Source organism: Pelophylax lessonae (assembly GCF_965119305.1).
Source record: "Pelophylax lessonae genome assembly, chromosome: 3".
NCBI lineage: Eukaryota > Metazoa > Chordata > Amphibia > Anura > Ranidae > Pelophylax > Pelophylax lessonae.
The window spans coordinates 381,315,442-381,336,074 of NC_138770.1; the positions used below are offsets into that span (position 1 = coordinate 381,315,442).

At 49.8% G+C, this 20,633-nt stretch overlaps 1 protein-coding gene across 1 annotated transcript in view; it reads right to left on the reverse strand.

Annotated features, from left to right (window-relative positions):
* Positions 1-20,633, reverse strand: part of USP45 (ubiquitin specific peptidase 45) — a 333,185-nt gene that overhangs the window by 40,515 nt on the left and 272,037 nt on the right. The window contains exon 10 of the mRNA XM_082250245.1: positions 9,790-9,871. Within this exon, the coding sequence (XP_082106371.1) occupies positions 9,790-9,871 (82 nt within the window). The remainder of the gene's footprint in view (positions 1-9,789; positions 9,872-20,633) is intronic.

The window sequence follows — 20,633 nt, forward strand, 5'->3', positions numbered from 1 at the left end:
AGGGAACCCAAGGGATTCACACCACACCATATAAGACTTCCATGTGCGATGATAGACCTTTCTGGAAGTCGCTTTCCTTGCTTTAATTAGAGTAGGAATAACTGAAGCTGACAACCCTTTGTCCTTCAGCACCTGGGTCTCAATAGCCAGGCCGTTAAAGCCAGCGATCGTAAAGCAGGATGGAAGATCGGTCCCTGAGACAGCAGATCCTCCCTGAGAGGAAGTCGCCAAGGAACGTCTGCGACCAGCCTGACCAGGTCGGCGTACCAAGCCCGACGAGGCCAGTCCGGAGCTACCAGGATAACTGGAATTCCCTCCACCTCTATCCTGCGAAGAAGTTTCGGCAGCAACTTGAGAGGAGGGAAGGCATACAGTAGTTGATACTGCCCCCACGGGGCGACCAGCGCGTCTGCGGCGTCTGCTAGAGGATCGCGGGAGCGAGCTACAAACCTCTGCACCTTCCTGTTGAGCCGAGATGCCAACAGATCCACATCCGGGGTGCCCCAACGAAGGCACAGTTGGTGGAATACCTCTGGATGAAGAGACCATTCCCCTTAATCCAGAATATGACGGCTGAGATAATCTGCCTGCCAATTCTCCACCCCCGGAATGAATACCGTGGAGAGAGCTGGAACAAATCGTTCCGCCCAACGAAGAATGCTGGCCACTTCTATGGCCGCCAGGACACTCTTGGTGCCCCCCTGGTGATTGACGTAAGCCACTGCTGTGGCATTGTCCGACTGGATCTGCACCGGGCTGCCCCGGAGCTGCTCGGTCCAATGAATCAGACAAAGTCTGATCGCTCTCAGTTCCAATACATTTATCGGTAACCTGGACTCTTCCAGGGACCAGAGCCCCTGAGCAGATAATTTGCCAAAAATTCCTCCCCACCCGGATAGACTGGCATCCGTGGTGACAATCGTCCAGTATATTGGAAGAAATTACTTCCCCTGGCTGAGCATCGGAGACCGAAGCCACCAGACCAGAGACTCCCTGGTCCGCTCGCTCAGTTGGATCCGATTGTCCAGCGAATCGGGATTCCGGTTCCATTTGAGAAGAATTTCCTTTTGAAGGATTCGGGTACGGGACTGGGCAAATGGTACTGCCTCGAAGGAAGCCACCATCAGACCCAGCACCCTCATGCAAGTCCGAAGGGAAGGCCAGTTGACGGACAGTAACAACTGAATCGTTGATTGAATCTTCTGGAGTTTCTCCGCAGGGAGAAACACTTTTGCCAGGGATGTGTCTAAAATTAGACCCAGATATTCCAGCCTCCTGGTGGGAACCAGAGATGACTTCTGCAGGTTCACCAGCCACCCGAACTCTTGCAAAGAGATCATGGTGATCTCCAAGTTTAGCAACAGAGTCTGCGGAGACTCCGCACGAAGCAGAAGATCGTCTAGGTAACCTAGAATCGATATGCCTCGCTGTCGCAACAGCGCCAAAACTGGGGCCAACACCTTTGTGAAGACCCGGGGAGCCGAGGCGAGACCAAAGGGTAACGCCGCAAACTGATAATGGTTCTCTCCTACGGAAAAACGCAGGAAACGCTGATGTCCTGTGTAAATGGGAATGTGAAGATAGGCATCCTTGATGTCTATGGACGCCAGAAAATCCCCCTGATGCAGGGAGGCCGCTACTGTGCGAATGGACTCCATCTTGAATTTTTGTACCCTGACAAAAAGATTGAGTGCTCTTAAGTCCAGAATTGGACGCACCTTGCCCTCTTTTCTGGGTATTGTGAATAGGTTCGAATAGAACCCCTGAAAATGCTCTGTCCAAGGAACGTGGACCACCACTCCTTGTTGCATCAAATCCGTTACTGCCCCCCGCAAAGCTTTTAAGCGATCCGGGGATAGTCGAATATTGGAAGGGAAGAATCGCACCGGTGGAAGTGATCGAAACTCGATCTTGTATCCCGACCGTATGACTTTGCGAACCCATTTGTCCGGGATTCTGGAAAGCCATGGATCCGGAAAACGGTGAAGACGTCCCCCCACCCCAGATATGGGTGGGGGCGCACCTTCAGGCTTTAGTGGTCTTATCTTCAGCTCTGGAAGAGCCGGACTTTTGTTTACCCGACCAGCGCCCCTTGAAACCCCCTGGAGGGGCTTTGGAGGACTTTGTCTTATCGTCCGCCCCCGCGGGGCAAAAAAACTTTTTATGAGCGGAAAAGGAAGGCCCCCGTCTCTGACGAGGTCCTTTACCCTTAGTATTCTGTGGCAAAAAAGTGCTTTTGCCCCCAGTGAGATCCTTAATAATCTCATCCAAGGTGGCCCCAAACAGGCGATTCCCTTGAAAGGGGAGATTAGCCAAAGCTTTCTTGGAACCTTGATCCGCCGACCAGCACTTTAACCACAACACACGCCTGAGGACCACTGCTGAAATCGATACACGCCCCAACAATGGAGTGGCGTCCAGGGCGGCGTCACAGACAAACTGTAGCGCTTGTACCATCTGCTCCAGCAAGTCCGATACTGCCGGGGGGATACTTCTCCCCTCTAGGTCACGGCGTAACAACTTCCATTGTGTCCATTCTGTCAATGTTTGTGAAACCAAACCAATTGCAATCACTGGCCTAAAGGCTGACCCTATCAGGGAAAAAATGGAGCGGGATAGCTCTTCCACTTTATGATCCACCGGATCCCTAAAGGACGGAGCGTCCTCCAACGGGATAACAGTAGCTTTATTTAGTCTGGAAATCGGTGAATCCACCCATGGTAGTACCGTCCATTTCTTAAGTAGAGATTCCTCAAACGGATAGCACCTAGCAATCCGTTTGGAAATACCAGGGGTCCGCTTTGGACGACCCCATTCCTCTTTAATTATGTTACCAAAACATTTGGGCAAGAGAAACACCTTCACCATCTTGGTAGGTTTGAGAGTACCAAAGGGAATTTCAATATCAGCTACCTCTGCCGGTGTAACCTCAAGTCTTAAGGTTTCCCGGACAGACACAATTAGTGCATCCACCAATGCTTCTTCTAGTGCTATGGCGGAGGCAGAAACGTCCTCCTCACTATCTGAGGAGACGGTACCCGAGACACAAGCCCCTGAAGAGGGACCTGCAGCCGCAGCGACAGGCTCAGAATCTGTATCTGATATATCAGATGATATAGGGGTAGGCGGGGGTCGTTTCTTCGCCCCCCATCCCTGAGAGGCCACCTCCACCCGGGATACAAAATACTCCAGGACCGCTGATAATGCATCTATAGTGAGTGGAGAGTTGGAGGGTCCCGTGGCCACCTCGAGGGGATCAGGTGGGGATACATGTGTCGCAGGGTCCATGGCAAAGCCAGGCACCTGTCAGCAAACAAATGACAAAATTTGCAATTAAAGAAAAAACTTTTTCTCTTTAAGGTAATCCCTCAGCGCAATAGCGCCCCTCAGTGACCACTTGCTTTGGAGCCCCCTCAGCGAGAGAAGAGATACCCTCAAGGCTTACCACCTGATGCACAGAAGTTCCTATCAAACTGCTCTCAGCGCTGTCTTTACAGGACAGGAAGTCTTGTGGATTGATCTACCCGGGGAAAGGAAGCGGCCCCGCCCCTTCTGGCACTCCCACCGCTGCTCCACGAGTCTGGGTGGATCCAAAATGGCCGCCGCCATAGCGGGTACATCTGGGCTATGCCAAAATGGCGGCCCCGCGTGGCCCACGATAGCATGGCGCTCCGCGCGCCGTGACCGCTCTGCAGCCAACCGAGTTACATCGGTAACTTCCGCGGCCTCATACCTGACCCCTTTAGACTGACGCCTGATGGCGTCCTGGGTCCATGCTGCAGCCGACCGATCGCTCCAAAAGCCAGTGTTCCATGCTGCAACCGACCGAACCACCGGTAGGTATCTGACAGTGAGAATGCCTGCGGTGCCATCCCTGACAACCTCGAAGGGATGTTGTTCCCTGCCCCCGACAACCTTAGCGATAGAACGGTAAGTGTCAAACTGTGTGACCGAGTTACTAGTAATGCGGCCCCCATACTCCACCTTTACACCTTTGACGTGACTTACAGGATAGTAAGCTCTTGAACCAAGCCTCCTGGAATCTTTACAGGACAGGTCTTACTTACCAACCTTATATCGGTGGGGAAGATCGGAGGAGTATGTTTACCGGATAAAGGGGAACCCAGGATTATGAGGGTCCGATTATCCCACGGAGGGGCCCGCGTCCACCCGACAGAGGAAGAGGGGGAACCTTCTACTTACCATACCGAAACCGGCGGGCACAAACTCCTGACAGAACCCCTCTTCACCATGGCTGGGGGGCTATCGCCAACACAGACGCCACTACTCCAATACAGATTGGTCGTAGGCGTCCTGGCGAGATGTTTAACTCGCAGGGCCAGTCCCCGACCAGTGGGACTATGTCGCCGACCCAGCGCGAAGCTATGGCCTGCACGCGTTCGCAAGCCGGCTGGGGTGACCACTGGATTTCAACATCCAGCCCGTCGCCCAGCTCCAGCATAATTGCTTGCATGTGTCGCGGCCGACCCAGCGCGGAGCTGGAATCTGCACGCGCTAGTAGGCCGGCTGGGGTGACCACTGGACCTCAACATCCAGCCCGTCGCCCAGATCCGGCATAATTGCTTGAATGTATCGCGGCCGACCCAGCGCGGAGCTGGAATCTGCACGCGCTAGTAGGCCGGCTGGGGTGACCACTGGACCTCAACATCCAGCCCGTCGCCCAGATCCGGCATAATTGCTTGAAGATCTCACAGGAACAACTGGAGAAAAAAGCTAACTAAAAAGTATTTATCTAAAAAAAAAAAAAAATCTTGCCAGGACCGAAGATCCCAGCAAGGAACTTAGGTCCTTACTCCTGACTAGACAGAAAAAAACTGACATCCTGTAGCAGAGAGAGAGAGGATATACCCTCTGGGACTGCCCCTAAGGTGTGGCCAGAACGTTTTCTTCTGCCTAGTGTCCTACTCCTGTAGAGGGCAGTATAACCCAATTTGATATTAATCAAAGAGGACTGCATCTGTCACTGAGCGACAGAGAAAAGGTATTTATCATTTTTTTTTAATTTTAATCTATACACAAAAAGGTTAATGGGCTACATTACACCTGGTAAATATCTATATTTATATGATAGTATACATATGTACAATTAACCTTGTTCAGTCTCTTAAATGGTATCTGGCTTGTTCAGTCTCTTAAATGGTATCTGCCAGGATAGTAATATGCATAGTATACATATGTACAATTAACCTTGTTCAGTCTCTTAAATGGTATCTGCCAGGATAGTAATATGCAAGAAAGTAAACATATATGCAATACCTTTTATTGGCTAACTGAATATATTTTCTGGTGCTGTGAAGATAAATGGCTGCTTTTTGGATTGTGCATCCTCCAGGGCTGTCATCCCTATCCTTTCTTCACTATTTTAGCCAATTACCAGGAACCCTACTACAAGGAACCTGTCCAGGTGGAAATGTAGAAGCGATCATTTCTGGTTGTATCTGAAGGTGGGAGCTCCAGCCATGGTCCTGGCAAGGACGTACAGGATTGAACCTGGTCTAACTCACCAGAAAAATCTTGGTAGACCCACATGCTATATGGCTAAGTGGTTTTGCTGCTGTGGAGTGGAACACTGAGCACCGCATGAGATATTCAATATTTTCAGCACTTTGGCACGGAAGTACCTCATTTGAGCATTATCAAGAAATATTCACTGGTCACATTGCTTGTCACCATATTGACTTTTTTTTTTGTTTGTTTTTATTTTGTGGTTTTTAAATTCAGTTTATAATTCACTTTGTGATGAACAGCGGCAGCCACATAATAGTGAAGACATAGACCTTTTAGCGCAGCAGGTTTAGTCCCTTTATTATAATTACCAGGAACAATTTTACAGCTAATGAATCCCAGGACCTTAATGGATGCATGCTTGTTTCACGTCAATGAGTCACAAAGTAGTGAAGCCTACTGGGGGTGGGGGGGAGCTACCCCTTTTGAGTGGACCTCCACTTTAAGTAAGAAGTTGAAGTGGAGGCTATTAGTGTGGGTTACTTCGAGGAGTTTAGTATTTTATTACAGATGTCCTTTAAGTAAAACCCTGCATGATACAACTTGTACTATATTGTTTATAAAACCAAATTCTAGTTAACTCTCAGAAAACCATTGCTCTGTAAAAAAAAACAAAAAACAATAATGCAATTTATTTTCTTTTAATTCCAGATAGTCAAAATTCCTTGTTGGCTGTATTATCATGGAATATGTAAGCAAGCTTATTAGGACCCAATGGCCTTGTGTTTACAACTGAAATATTGTTTGTTTGTTTTTTTTTTCATTGGCTGATCAAAGATTATGGGTGACAGTAAAAGAAATTAAAAGAAGACTGTTTGTCATATGGCTGCCTTAAAACTCACCATAGAGGTAGCAATTTTCAATTCTCTTCAACCCATTTCAATCTACCAGGAATAGCAACTAGAATTACAAGCAATCCCCAGAGACGAAGCAATCTACCACCCACAAGTGTAATTGACTGCCAGAATCTATTTAACCATTAAAGTATGCAAAAAAAAATTAACAGCTTCAATACAGGTTATTGACAGAAATGTTTACACTTCGCTCAATCAGGGCAATATTGTTCCGATTCCGACTTCAACTGCCTTGTGAAAAAACTGAATTGAACATTTCTTGCTCTAACAAATCACTACGTGTATGTCCAAGCTTGGCAATCCACACAAAAGTGAAAGAATTATAGGAAAGCAGGGGTTCTGTGAAGTCACTTTTCTTTATCAGGTAATAGCTGAGCAGAGTTGAACAAATTGACAAAGCTCTGCTGTCATCAACTCCTACAGAAGTTTTATAAGGCTTACCTATATGTAATGTACAGTATCTCACAAAAGTGAGTACACCCCTCTAATTTTTATAAACATATTATATTTTTTCATGTGACAACACTGAAAAAATGACCCTCGGCTACAATGTAAAGTAGTGAGTGTACAGCTTGTATAACAGTGTAAATTTGCTGACCGCGATGGATGCTCTTTAAGACAGCTCCGTGTTTCAGCAGTATTCCAAGGCATACTAAGCGACAGGGATCCCTCGAGCGAAGGCTACAACTCACCCCCCAAGCATTAGTGACAACCACGGGAATGTCTAAACGGAGAAAGGACCGCTCTGCTCCCCATAAACTGACGTAATTCTATCTGCCACCACACAGATCTCTTAGCCAAGATAGGGAGGGAGACCCTGCAGTGCAGTCCCGTGGCGCCTCACACAACGGGCTCCAACAGGGACCAAACAGTGGACTCAAACTGGCCTCCCTGCCTCACAGCTCCACTTCAATTCCCTCCAATAGCCCTGCAAAATCAAAACAGAAGCTAACCCACACCACTGCACTGGGCACAGAGGTAAGCTCTGCACTATTTAACACCTCAACACAGGACAGTCTCCATACCTCCATTGCTGCGTTCCCCACCTCTGGTCAGCCTGTACTGGATACTACACTGAGGGATATGCTGCTATCTCTGCAAAGCTCCATTCATTCTGACATGGTCAAGGTCACCAACATTGAAGCTAGAATGGGGGAATTCACAACATAATTTAATGATTTAGTGGATGCTCATGGTGAAAAAGCAGACACTATGGACTGGATACAGAAAAAGCTGGCAGACCTGGAAGATCGCTCCAGGCGAAACAACATGAAGATACATGGAATTCCAGAGTCTGTCCAACCCCCAGCACTAAGAGACTTTTTTACAACATTAATGGCCACCTTCTTGCCTGACTCGCCACCCAGTGAACTGATCATAGACCGCATACACCGCTTGCCAAAACCATCGCACCTCCCCGACTCAGTCACCAGAGACACCACAGTGCGTATACATTTCTTTCACGTGAAGGAACTAATGCAAGCCACAGAAAACCCAGAATCATTCACAAAACAATATGCCAATCTATCTTTCTATACTGACCTCTCTAAATATACCATAATGAAAATGAAGAATCTGTCCACGATCACTAAGCCGAAAAAATGTCCAAATTGGGTCCAATTAGTAATTTTCCCTCCCCAGGTGCCATGTGACTCGTTAGTGTTACAAGGTCTCAGATGTGAATGGGAGCAGGCCTGTCAGAACAGGCCTCGCCATGGTCAACCAAAGAAGTTGAGTGCACATGCTCAGCATCATATCCAGAGGTTGTCTTTGGAAAGTAGACATAGGAGTTCTGCCAGCATTGCTGCAGAGGTTGAAGGGGTGGGTGGTCAGCCCATCAGTGTTCAGACCATACGCTGCACACTGCATCAAATTGGTCTGCATGACTGTCATCCCAGAAGGAAGCCTCTTCTAAAGAAAGCCCGTAAACAGTTTGCTGAAGATAAGCAGACTAAGGACATGGATTACTGGAACCTTGTCCTCAGGCCTGATGAGACCAAGATAAACTTATTTGCTTCAGATGGTGTCAAGCATGTATGGAGGCAACCAGATGAGGAGTACAAAGACAAGTGTGTCTTGCCTACAGTCAAGCATGGTGGTGGGAGTGTCATGGTCTGGGGCTGCATGAGTGCTGGGGCACTGGGGAGCTACAGTTCATTGAGGGAACCATAAATGCCAACATGTACTGTGACATACTGAAACGGAGCATGTTCCCCTCTCTACGGAGACTGAGCCACAGGGCATTATTTCAACATCATAATGACCCCAAACACACCTCCAAGACAACCACTGCCTTGCTAAAGAAGCTGAGGGTAGAGGTGATGGACTGGCCAAGCATGTCTCCAGACCTAAACCCTATTGAGCATCTGTGGAGCATCCTCAAAGGGAAGATGGAGGAGCACAAGGTCTCTAACATCCACCAGCTCTGTGATGTTGTCATGGAGGAGTGGAAGAGGACTCCAGTGGCAACCTGTGAAGCTCTGGTGAACTCCATGCCTAAGAAGGTTAAGGCAGTGCTGGAAAATAGTGGTGGCCACACAAGACATTGACACTTTGGGCCCAATTTGGACATGTTCACTTAGGGGTGTACTCACTTTTGTTGCCAGTGGTTTAGACATTAATGGCTGTGTGTTGAGCAATTTTGAGGTGACAGCAAATTGACATGGTTATACAAGCTGTACACTCACTTCTTTACATTGTAGCAAAGTGTCATTTCTTTAGTTTTGTCACATGAAAAGATAAAATAAAATATTTACAAAAATGTGAAGGGTGTACTCACTTTTGTGAGACACTGTAAATATCTCCTAAGCGTGGACCGTTAAGATAAGGAGATATTTACATTACATGCAGCAAGTGACATGAATGGCGCATGCGCTCAGAAGGAACAGCCACCCATGCTGTTCCTTTCAAGCCCTGTGCCATGAACGGCGGCTCCTGCGCGCATTGCGGTTTCGGCCAGTCACAGAGCCGGAGCCCTGGAACCTGGAAGCAAGACAAGTGAAGAAGGAAGCGGCTGCTGTGCTGGCATCGCAGGCGCTGGAACAGCTTTGTTTCAAGGTAAGTTTCACATAATGTGCTAGTATGCAATGCATACTAGCACATTATGACTTTATCTTGCAGGAGAAAAAAAAAATCCAGCGGTATACAACTGCTTTAATACACATGTTAAAAGAGACCATGCCATAGTTTCTAGATCAGACCTTTCCCTTCCAATGTCTCATATACTGGTTTTAAGGAACTAGAGGAAATTAGAAAAACCTAAACCTAGAAAAACCTGGAAAAGCACAGACTAGTTATATCACAAGCTATTGAGACACAAAGCAGGGAGCACATCTGTACTTTGTCCCCCACCCCTCCTAACTCTTGATCCTTCATACAGAATTTAAAAGCAGTCCTTGTGAAAGCTTACCTTTAACTTTTCTCCTTGTATCCTCATCTGCTGTTTTAGTTGTTGGGTTGTTGAATGCTTTTAAAATTCCAGACTGTATGCGCTGTAGCAGGGAAAGATCAAAGTTTTAATCAAGTACAACAAAAAACTGAGTTTTTGTAAAATCTTACCTGTAAAATTCCTTTCTCTGAGTCCTCCGACAGTCGCCGCCTCTTCATATTCGTCACATATGGGGTATTAGACTTTGCTCCGAAGGAGTAGCTAGGCAAAACAGAATATGTTAACATTAAAGCTTTTAACATATCCCACCCTCAAGGGGTGGTCCCCTCAGTCAATACCCTCCTACTTCCTGCAACCATATCTCAGTTTCAGTGGAATAGCAGTAGAGTATACAACCAAACCCCAAAAGAGGGGCGGGGGCGGCGACTGTCGGAGGACTCAGAGAAAGGAATTTTACAGGTAAGATTTTACAAAAATTCAGTTTTCTCTTACGTCCTCCGACAGTCGCCGCCTCTTCATATTCGTCACATATGGGGACGTCCCAAAGCAGTGCAAACATGAGGGGTGGGAAACGCATCCGCGCCGAAAGGCAACGCAGTCTCCGCATCAAAGAAAGGAACCTTACCAAAGGAAGGAAACCAGCTGGGCTACAGGAAAAAATAATTGCTCAACAGGAGCAACAACCCAGGAAAAGACAAAGAACCAGGGGATAAAAAACTCATCCCAACAGCCAGAGGTCCCCAACAAGGGACCCTAGGGAATTGCCGCACTAAGAACCTTGCGGCCAAAGGAAGCATCCGCCGATGCCTGAACATCTACTTTGTAGAATTTTGTGAAAGTGTGTACGGTCGACCAGGTCGCCGCCTTACACACCTGGGCTACAGAAGCCCCATGACGACAGGCCCAAGACGTACTCAGAGATCTAGTCGAGTGCGCCTTCACAGGCACAGGGGGAACCTTCCCCTGTAAAGCATAGGCCTGTTCAATGGTCTGCCTGATCCATTTGGCGATGGTAGAGGCCGACGCCGCCATGCCCTTCCGAGGACCCTCTGGAAGAACAAACAAGGAATCCGTCTTTCGAAAAGACTCAGTCGATTTAAGGTGAACCCTTATCGCCCGAACAACATCCAAAGAATGCAGGCTCACCTCTTTCGGATGTTTAGGCTTCGCGCACAGCGAAGGCAAGACAATATCCTCATTAAGATGGAATTCCGAAACTCGCTTCGGAAGAAAAGAAGGATTAGGTCGCAAGACCACCTTATCCAAATGAACAACCAGATACGGAGACTTGCAGGACAAAGCCGCCAGCTCCGACACTCTGCGAGCCGAAGTGATCGCAACCAAAAAGGCGACCTTTTTGGACAACATAGACAACGAGATCTCCCTGATCTGTTCAAAAGGAGCACGTTGTAACACAGATAAAACGAGATTCAAGTCCCAAGGGGGCAGAGGATCCTTCCTAGGAGGAACCAGATGCCGCACTCCCTGCCAACCAGGGAGTTGGAAGCCACAGGACGTTGAAACAGAACGGCCAGCACAGACACCTGACCCTTTATCGTAGCCAGCGCCAAACGCTGATCGACACCTGTTTGAAGGAAGGACAGCACTCGGGAAACCGAGTACGTGCGGGGTGAAAACCCCCTGGACTCACACCAGGCAAAATAGGCCTTCCAAGTACGGTAGTAAACCTTCCCCGAGGAAGACTTCCTCGCGTTGATCAAGGTATGAACGACCTCCGGGGAGAGACCCTTCTCCTTCAGGACCTCGGTCTCAACAGCCAGGCCGTCAAAGCCAGTGACTGTAAAGCAGGATGGTATATCGGCCCTTGAGACAGGAGATCGTCTCGAAGAGGTAGACGCCACGGGGCGTCGACCGCCAGATTCACGAGGTCTGCGTACCAGGACCGGCGAGGCCAGTCCGGCGCCACAAGAATCACCGTGCTGCATTCCGATTGTAACCTGCGAAGGAACCTGGACAGCAACTGAATCGGTGGAAACGCGTACATCAGCTTGTACTGATGCCACGGGGCCACTAACGCGTCCGACGCGTCTGCCCGAGGGTCGCGCGTCCTTGCCACGAACCTCCTCACCTTGTTGTTGAGACGAGACGCGAACAGGTCCACATCTGGAAGACCCCACTTCGCGCACAACATCTGGAAGACAGCCGGGTGGAGAGACCATTCCCCCTGATCCAGGGTCTGGCGACTCAGATAGTCCGCCTGCCAGTTCTCCACCCCCGGAATGTGCACCGCCGTTATCGCCGGGACATGAGTCTCGGCCCAAGTCAGAATGTCGGCCACTTCTCGAGCCGCTCGGGCACTCCTGGCGCCCCCTTGGTGGTTGATGTAGGCCACCGCCGTGGCATTGTCCGTCTGCACCCGAACCGGGCAGCCCTGCAGCCGGTCCGTCCAGCGATGAAGACAGAGATTTATCGCACGCAATTCCAGAATGTTGATCGGAAGGGAGGACTCCCCCTCTGACCAAGTTCCCTGGGCGGACAGAACGCCCAGAACACCACCCCAGCCCGACAGGCTGGCATCCGTGGTGATCACCGTCCACGAGATAGGACGAAACGGACACCATCGGGGACTGGAGCCAACACAGAAGGTCTCTTCTGGTGCGATGACTCAGATCCAGAGATTGAGGTCGCCCGTCCCACATGGACAGGATCTCCGCTTGGAGACCCCGCGTGTGAAACTGGGCGAAGGGAATCGCCTCGAAGGCCGAGACCATCAATCCCAGACATCTCATGCACGTCCACAGAGACGAGAGCGGAACTCTTCCTCCTGGAGAGTTCTGAGTTTGTCTTCCGGCAGGAAGACCTTCGCCTGCACCGAGTCCAGGATCATTCCCAGGTAGGGAAGACGAACCGACGGACTCAGTGCCCTCAATAATGCCAGAACCGGTGCAAGCACCTTGGTGAAAACCCGCGGAGCCGAGGCGAGACCAAAAGGCAACGCCACGAACTGGTAGTGATCCTCCGCAATGGCGAATCGAAGGTACCTCTGGTGACCCTCGAAAATGGGGATGTGAAGATACGCATCCTTCAAATCGATGGAGGCCATGAATTCCCCCGGAACCAGGGAAGCCACCACCGACCGCAGGGATTCCATGCGGAACTTGCGAACCCGCACAGAGCGGTTCAGAGCCTTCAAGTCCAGAATTGGACGAACCTTGCCCTCCTTCCTGGGCACGGTGAACAGATTGGAATAAAACCCCCGAAATCTGTCCCGATGAGGCACCGGAACCACCACTCCCTGAGCCCTCAGGTCCCGCACAGCCAGGTGCAGGTCCCGTAAACGCTCCGGAGACAGCTGAAGATTTGAGGGAAAAAATCTGCTCTCCGGCCGAGAGAGAAACTCGATCCTGTAACCAGATCGAACGATCTCCTGAACCCATCTGTCCCGCACGCGGGCCAACCAGGGTTGAAGAAAACCGAGCAAGCGTCCCCCCACCCCAAAACTGGGTGAGGGCGCCCCTTCAGGCCGCACTGTTATGGGCTGCGGATCCGGACTGACCGGACTTCTGTTTCCCAGACCAGGGCTTCTTTTGGGAGCCTTGACCTTTGAACGGTTTGCCCTTGTAGTGCGACCGAAAGGCACGAAAGGACCCCTGAGGGGGCCGAAAATTAGCATGCTTCTTCCCAGAAGCCCCTTTAGCCTTGGGGAAATGGGGCAAGAGAGTGCTCTTACCTCCGGTGATCCCCTTAATCAACACATCCAAGGACTCCCCAAAAAGGCGAGACCCATCATAAGGCAGATTGGCTAAGGTCTTACGTGAGGATTGGTCCACCGACCAACATTTCAACCAAACCAGGCGGCGAGACAACACCGCCACGCTGCGCACACGTGCAGCCAACGGGACTAAGTCCAAGTCCGCATCACACAGATACATGACACCCTGGTGGATTTGATCCACCATATCCAGGGTCGCCGGCGAGGCCGAAACGGCCACTAGGACGCGCCTAAACATCTGCGTCCAACTTGCGACAGCCTGGGCCGCCATGAGAGAGGCAAACAGAGCCTTAAGCATAGAACCCGTAATAGAGTAAGTATGACGGGCAAGAGACTCCAATCTCCTATCCGTGGCATCACGGAACACCGGGGAATCCTCTGCAGGAATCGCAGTAGATTTGTTTAAAACCGCAATTGCGTGATCCACCGGGGGTGGCACACACCACCGTTCATCAGTGGAAGGTGAGAAAGGATAATGCAGCTTGAACCTACTTGGCACAGCAAAAGGTTTGCGTAGATTGCGCCATTGTTCCTTAACAGCGCGCTGAAAATCATCAGTGCAGGGAAAAACCTGCGGCGTCCTGCGTTTTCTCTGCGTCCCATAAGCCGCCAAGGCAGCGGGGGGACACACTTCATCCTGCAAACGCAGCGTTTGTTTTATGGAAGCAATCAATTCATCCATGATTGCAAGCTCTTCAGGCGAGCCAGGGGGAGAATTATCAACCCCTTCAACTTCAGCCTCCACCTCGGACCCCACTAGATCCAGGGAGGAGCGGGACCCCGATAAGGAGACCCCCGCCATAACAGCCCCATCACCTGCACCCTCAGACTCAGAGGAAAGAGAAACTCTGGGTCTCTTGGTAGATTGAGCAGCCACCAGCATCTGCACCTGAGCAGCAAGGCCAGCCACAATAGTGGCTAAATCCTCCCCTGGGGGGGAAACAGCGGTCCCCTGGCTATCCACCAAGGCGGTAGGAAATTTGCCCTCCTGAGAATCCATTGCCCCAATATCAAAATGCCGGATAATAAAGGGTTAACTGCCCCTTTAACAAGCGCGGCGAGCGTAGCCCACCGCACCCCACACAAGCACAATGAGACCCCCACAGGGACAATAAAACTGACACAGGCAATGGATAAGAAGGATATAACCTGAGGAGACCCTCGCCGCTGCCTCGATCGGTGTACCCAGGAGAAGAGGAAGTGATGTGACCAGGGCGCTCTATTAAAGCCTATGGGAGGCTACAAGAAAATGGCCGCCATGCATGTAGAACATGCGGCCGGAGCGAGTGTAGGCAAAATGGCGCTGTTTGGCGCCGAAACCGCCGCTCCACAGTACAGTAATGCACACATTTAGCCATATATAAAAAAACATGGTAGAACGCCGCAGCGATCGCTGTATAGTGCCCAAACATGCCACAAAACATGCCCCACAGCACACAGCTTCTCACACTGACAAAGCTGACACACATAGTGTCACACAGCTCCCCCCCCCCCCCTTGCAGCCCACAGCATGCAGCCGAGTGATAGGGAGACAAACAGTGAGAACAGAGGCAGGTTACACAGTCCCAGACTGACACCCCCCCAGACAGACAGGTCCCCACATAGATATACTTACCTCACAATGGCGTGGGGGACCCGCACAGGCGAACAAGCCGCTGCACATGAGGCAGGGAGAGTCGCATACAAGACGCACAAAATGGGGGTTAAGAAACCGCACAGCGTCCAGTGAGGTAGCCACCTCACCAATCATCCCTGCACCGAACAGGGATGGGTTGTTCACTGTGCCAGGAGCGTTACCTGGCTGAACGCTCGATGGGAAGCCACTGACCCACGACCTGCGACCAGGGGGATCAGCCCGAGACCCAGCCCGCATGATCCTCTTCATCAGAAGAACTAACTAATGCTGACAAAAAGAACAGCTAAGTAAAGGTAGAGAGAAAACTCAAACAAAAAATCAAAAAAGAAGAAAGAGTCTGGGGCACAAAGCCCCAGCACAGAGAGAGCCAGCTACTCCTGACAAGCTAGACATTGAAACTGAGATATGGTTGCAGGAAGTAGGAGGGTATTGACTGAGGGGACCACCCCTTGAGGGTGGGATATGTTAAAAGCTTTAATGTTAACATATTCTGTTGCCTAGCTACTCCTTCGGAGCAAAGTCTAATACCCCATATGTGACGAATATGAAGAGGCGGCGACTGTCGGAGGACGTAAGAGAAATTAGGCTTTAACGTAATAGCACAATGCAACACTATTACAGATCGGATTAGCCTCAATGTGATACCATATCATATTGTTGTTGCAAAGTTATGATCCTGTCTGGTCATTATTTGGTACACATGAATTAACCACTAGCATTAACATAAATACTTTCGTTTTTAAAGTGAAAAAGCATATATAGATATTCTTCAGATATAGCTTAGGCATACTGATGTTATCATGCATATGAAGAGAGGTGTCATTGTAAAACAACGCAAAATCCTTTTTAAAGTTAATATCATTATGGATTTGAATCTTTTTTTCACCCATCAAGCTATGATGGAAAATTCTGGTGCATTCTTTTACATTTGCACATTAGATGCAATATCTGTCTGATCCAGGTAGACAAAGGTGAAACTGCAACGATATTTTCAAGCCATATGTGCATGGGCCCCTAGCATAGTAAGCAGCAGATAAATGGTGCTGTGTAGAATATTAGGCTAAAGTTTAATAGACTTAAGCCTCGTACACACGCACCAATTGTTGGCCGTGAATTTTCGGCTAACGTCCGATCGGCCGTTAGTATGTCGGCTTGTTAGTATGATGCTTCCGACAACCGACTGCGACTTTTCGGCCGAACAAAATCTGGTGTGCATGCTATAAAATTTTTGTTGGCCGTCACCAGAACGGCCGATTGTTCTTCAGTCAGTACAGATTTCGGCAGACAAAAATGTGATGAGCAAGACTGCTCAGAGAAGAAAAAACACACGAAAAGTAAACCAGAACATGACATCACTTCTGCAGTTGGTTGTTGTTGGCCGACAAAATTTGTGTGCAGTCTAGAGCACATTTCAACCAACACAACAACACTGGACGAAAGACGGCCGATCGGTCGGCCAACAATCGGAGCGTGTGTACGAGGCTTAAGGCAGACTATTGTAGTTTGTACTAGCTCAATCAAGCAAATACGAATTTCTAGTAATTAACTGATACAAGTAATAGTTGATCCCTAATTAGATGCATCATGTGACACCCTATGGTGTAAGCTATACAAGTAGCATATATTACGATTAATCGCACACAACTGGTGTTCTGCCTCTAGCAGGATAATCATTAAAGAGTAACTTCGCTTTTGTTGAGCAAAAAACATTCCCCTCTGGGTGATCTCTGTACATTACAAGGACTTTAACAAACTTTGTTTCAGATTCCTAACTTTTGTTTATCTGAAAAAAACCCTGTGTGTTTGTCTGTGTCCATATGAGAAAATTAATCTAATGGTAGTGTTTCATAATTATCAATCAGCTGCAGAAGCTGCAGGACTCCAATGAGGAAAATTGCAGGGGCTGCATCCCTTTAGACGTGATTTCCTATTGAGAGTATCTCACCAAAAAATACCTTTTTGTTGAGGGGATGCCTGAAATCAAACTAGTATGTTAACTTGTATCATTGTACAAAAGTTACCCTATAACTTACAAAAGCAGTGGATCACACATGGCTCCAAATATAAAAGACAGTATAATGTTTCATTCCTCCCTTTCTCTGTTTTTGTGGATTTTGTAGGCCAGCAAGATAGAACAAGAAGTTATCCTAGTGTTGACTTCACATTGACATGTGCTGCTCTTACAGGACTGAACCCTCGCAAACCTCCAGTAACAGTACACAAACCCAATGTGACTCCTTCAGATTCCTTTCACAGGTCTGTCAGCTCCTCTAACTCAGAGACAAAGGTCAACAGTCCTTATAAGCAGTGTCCTTTGCACAGGAAGCCACATCCTCTTTTAACCACCTCAATACTGGGCACTTAAACCCCCTTCCTTCCCAGACCAATTTTCATCTTTTAGCGCTGTTGCATTTTGAATGACAATTGCGCGGTCATGCAACATTGTACCTAAACCAAATTTGTGTCATTTTTTCCCCACAAATAGAGCTTTCTTTTGGTGGTATTTGATCACTGCCAGGTTTTTTCTTTTTTGGTGCACAAATAAAAAAAGACAGAAAAGTTTGAAAAAAAAAAAAAGTTTTTTTGTTTAGGTTATAAAATTTTGTGAATAGATACGTTTTTTCCTGCACTGATGAGCACTGATGATGCCGCACTGACAGGCACTGATGAGGAGACACTGATTGGGTGGCACTGATGGGGTGGCACTAATATGCAGCACTGATGGGCACTGATAGGTAGCACTGATATGCAGCACTGATGGACACTGATATGTGGCACTGATAGATAGCACTGATAGGCAGCGCTGATGGGCACTGATAGGCAGCACTGATGGGCACTGGTGGGCACTGATAGGTGGCACTGATTGACACTGATGGGGGGCACTGATGGGCACTGATGGGGGGCACTGATAGGCAGCACTGGTGGGCAATAATGGGCACTGGTGGGCAGCACTGGTGGATGGCAATAATGGGCACTGGTGGGCAGCACTGATATATGGCATTGGTGGGCAGCACTGATAGGAGGGCACTACTGGCAGGCTGTTTGCCATCCCTGGTGGCCATGGTGGGCATCCCTGGTGGTCATGGGTGGGCATCCCTGGTGGCTCTAGTGGCATCCCCTCCCCCCAGGGCTGCACTGGTAATCAATCATCTGATTACCAGCACAGACCCCCCCTGTGATCAGTGAGTACTTAGAAATACTCACTGATCACCCCAGCTCCAGTATCGATCCTCTTCTTCTCCTCCCTGACAGGATCTGTCAGGGAGGAGAAGAGATCGAAGCCGTTACAACGGCTGTATTTACATTGCATGACGGCTGTGAATGGCCAATCACAGGGCCCTCCTGACGCATCTTGTTGCGCTGTGTCCGAGGGACACAGGCACATCGAGATCGCGCCGCTGCGCGTGCCCGCGGCAGCACGATCTCGCTCCTTCTGAAGGACGTTCCGGAACGTCCATTCAGAAGGACGAGACTCCCACCCGGCCGTATATGTACAATGGCCCGGGTGGGAGGTGGTTAAAGTGCAGAGCTTTCAAAGAGAAGTTCACAGAGGAACAAAAAGCCTTCCTGAAGGAGAAAAACATCTGCTACAAGTGCATCTCATACGCATCTCACTTTTCCAAGGATTGCAAGGTAAGTTTAAAATGCACAGAATGTGGTAGCCCTGATCACAACACAGCATTACACCCAAGACCAGCCCTATGGACATTACAACGTACCAACAGCACCAGGGCCGGACTGGCCTACCAGGAAATTTCCCGGGGGGGGCGCTTTAAGATGGGGCCGCTACCGGCGCTTTAAGCTGGGGCCACTATGCTACCGCCGCTTTAAGATGGGGCCGCCCGGCCGCTTGATACAGCCCCCGCTGCGCTCCAGGTCCAGCGACGGATATCTTCTCCTACGCCAGCCGCTGTGAGCGGCATAACATCACATCCGGCGGGGGGCGGCGGCGGATCGTCTGCATCTCTCTGCATGACGGCGCAGATCCCTCCCACAGAGACGCCAGCAGCAGGAGGACAGGTCACAGTGTGAGCAGAGCAGAACCTGAGCTGCCACATGTAAAAAGCCAGGTAAGACTCAATGCCCGGGGGGGGGGGGGAGAATCAGCATATTAGGGCCCCTAATACAATGCTGATCCACCCCCCTCCCCCTAATACAATGCTGATCCGCCCCCCTACCCCTAATACAATGCTGATTCGCCATCCCCCCTGGCCCCCTCCCCCTAATGAAATGCTGATTCCCCCCCCCCCCCAATTTACGGGGAAGGGGGAAACAGCATTGTATTAGGGGGAGGGGGAAAACAGCATTGTATTAGGGGGAGGGGGGAAACAGCAGTGTATTGGGGGGGGAAATCAGCATTGTATTAGGGGGAGGGGGGAAATCAGCATTGTATTAGGGGAGAGGGGTCAGCATTGTATTAGGAGGAGGGGGCTGGGGGATCAGCATTGTATTAGGGGGAGGGGGCCAGGGGGGGTCAGCAGTGTATTGGGGGGGATCAGCACTGTATTAGGTAGAGGGGGCCAGGGGGATCAGCATTGTATAAGGGGGTTTAGCATTGTATTAGGGGGAGGGGGGAGTCGGCATTGTATTAGGGAAAGGGGGCCGGGGGGGGGGTCAGCATTTTTCTTAGGGGGGGGTTAGCATTGTATTAGGAGGAGGGGGCTGGGGGGGAACAGCATTGTATTAGGGGGAGGGGGGAAATCCGCACTGTATTAGGGGGAGGGGGGAACCGGCATTGTATTAGGGGGAGGGTGGAATCAGCATTGTATTAGGGGGAGGGTGGAATCAGCATTGTATTAGGGGGAGGGTGGAATCAGCATTGTATTAGGGGAGGGGGGGAATTGGCATCATATTAGGGGGAGGGGGCCAGGGAGGGTCAGCATTTTATTAGGGAAAGGGAGTCAGCATTGTATTAGGAGGAGGGGGCTGGGGGGGATCAGCATTGTATTAGGGGGAGGGGGCCAGCAGTGTATTAGGCGGAGGGGGGGATTAGCATTGTATTAGGGAGAGGGGGCCGGGGGGGTCAGCATTGTATTAGGGGGAGGAGGAGGGAGATCAGCATTGTATTAGGAGGAGGGGGATCAGCATTGTATTAGGGGGAGGGGGCCAAGTGGGTCAGGATTTTTTTAGGGGGAGGGGGGTTAGCATTGTATTAGGAGGAGGGAGCTGGGGGGATCAGCATTGTATTAGGGGGAGAGGGGGGATCAGCATTGTATTAGGGGGAGGGGGCCAGGGGGGGTCAGCAGTATATTAGGGGGGTGGGAGGGGGATCAGCATAGTATTAGGGGAAGGGGGGGATCAGCATTGTATTAGTCTGGGGGGGGGTGAATCAGCATTGTATTGGGGGGGTGGATATCAGTATTGTATTAGGGGGAAGGGGGGGGAATTTAGCATTGTATTAGGGGGAGGGGGGGATCTGCATCATATTAGGGGGAGGGGGCCGGGGGGCAGCATTTTTATAGGGGGAGGGGGATTAGCATTGTATTAGGAGGAGGG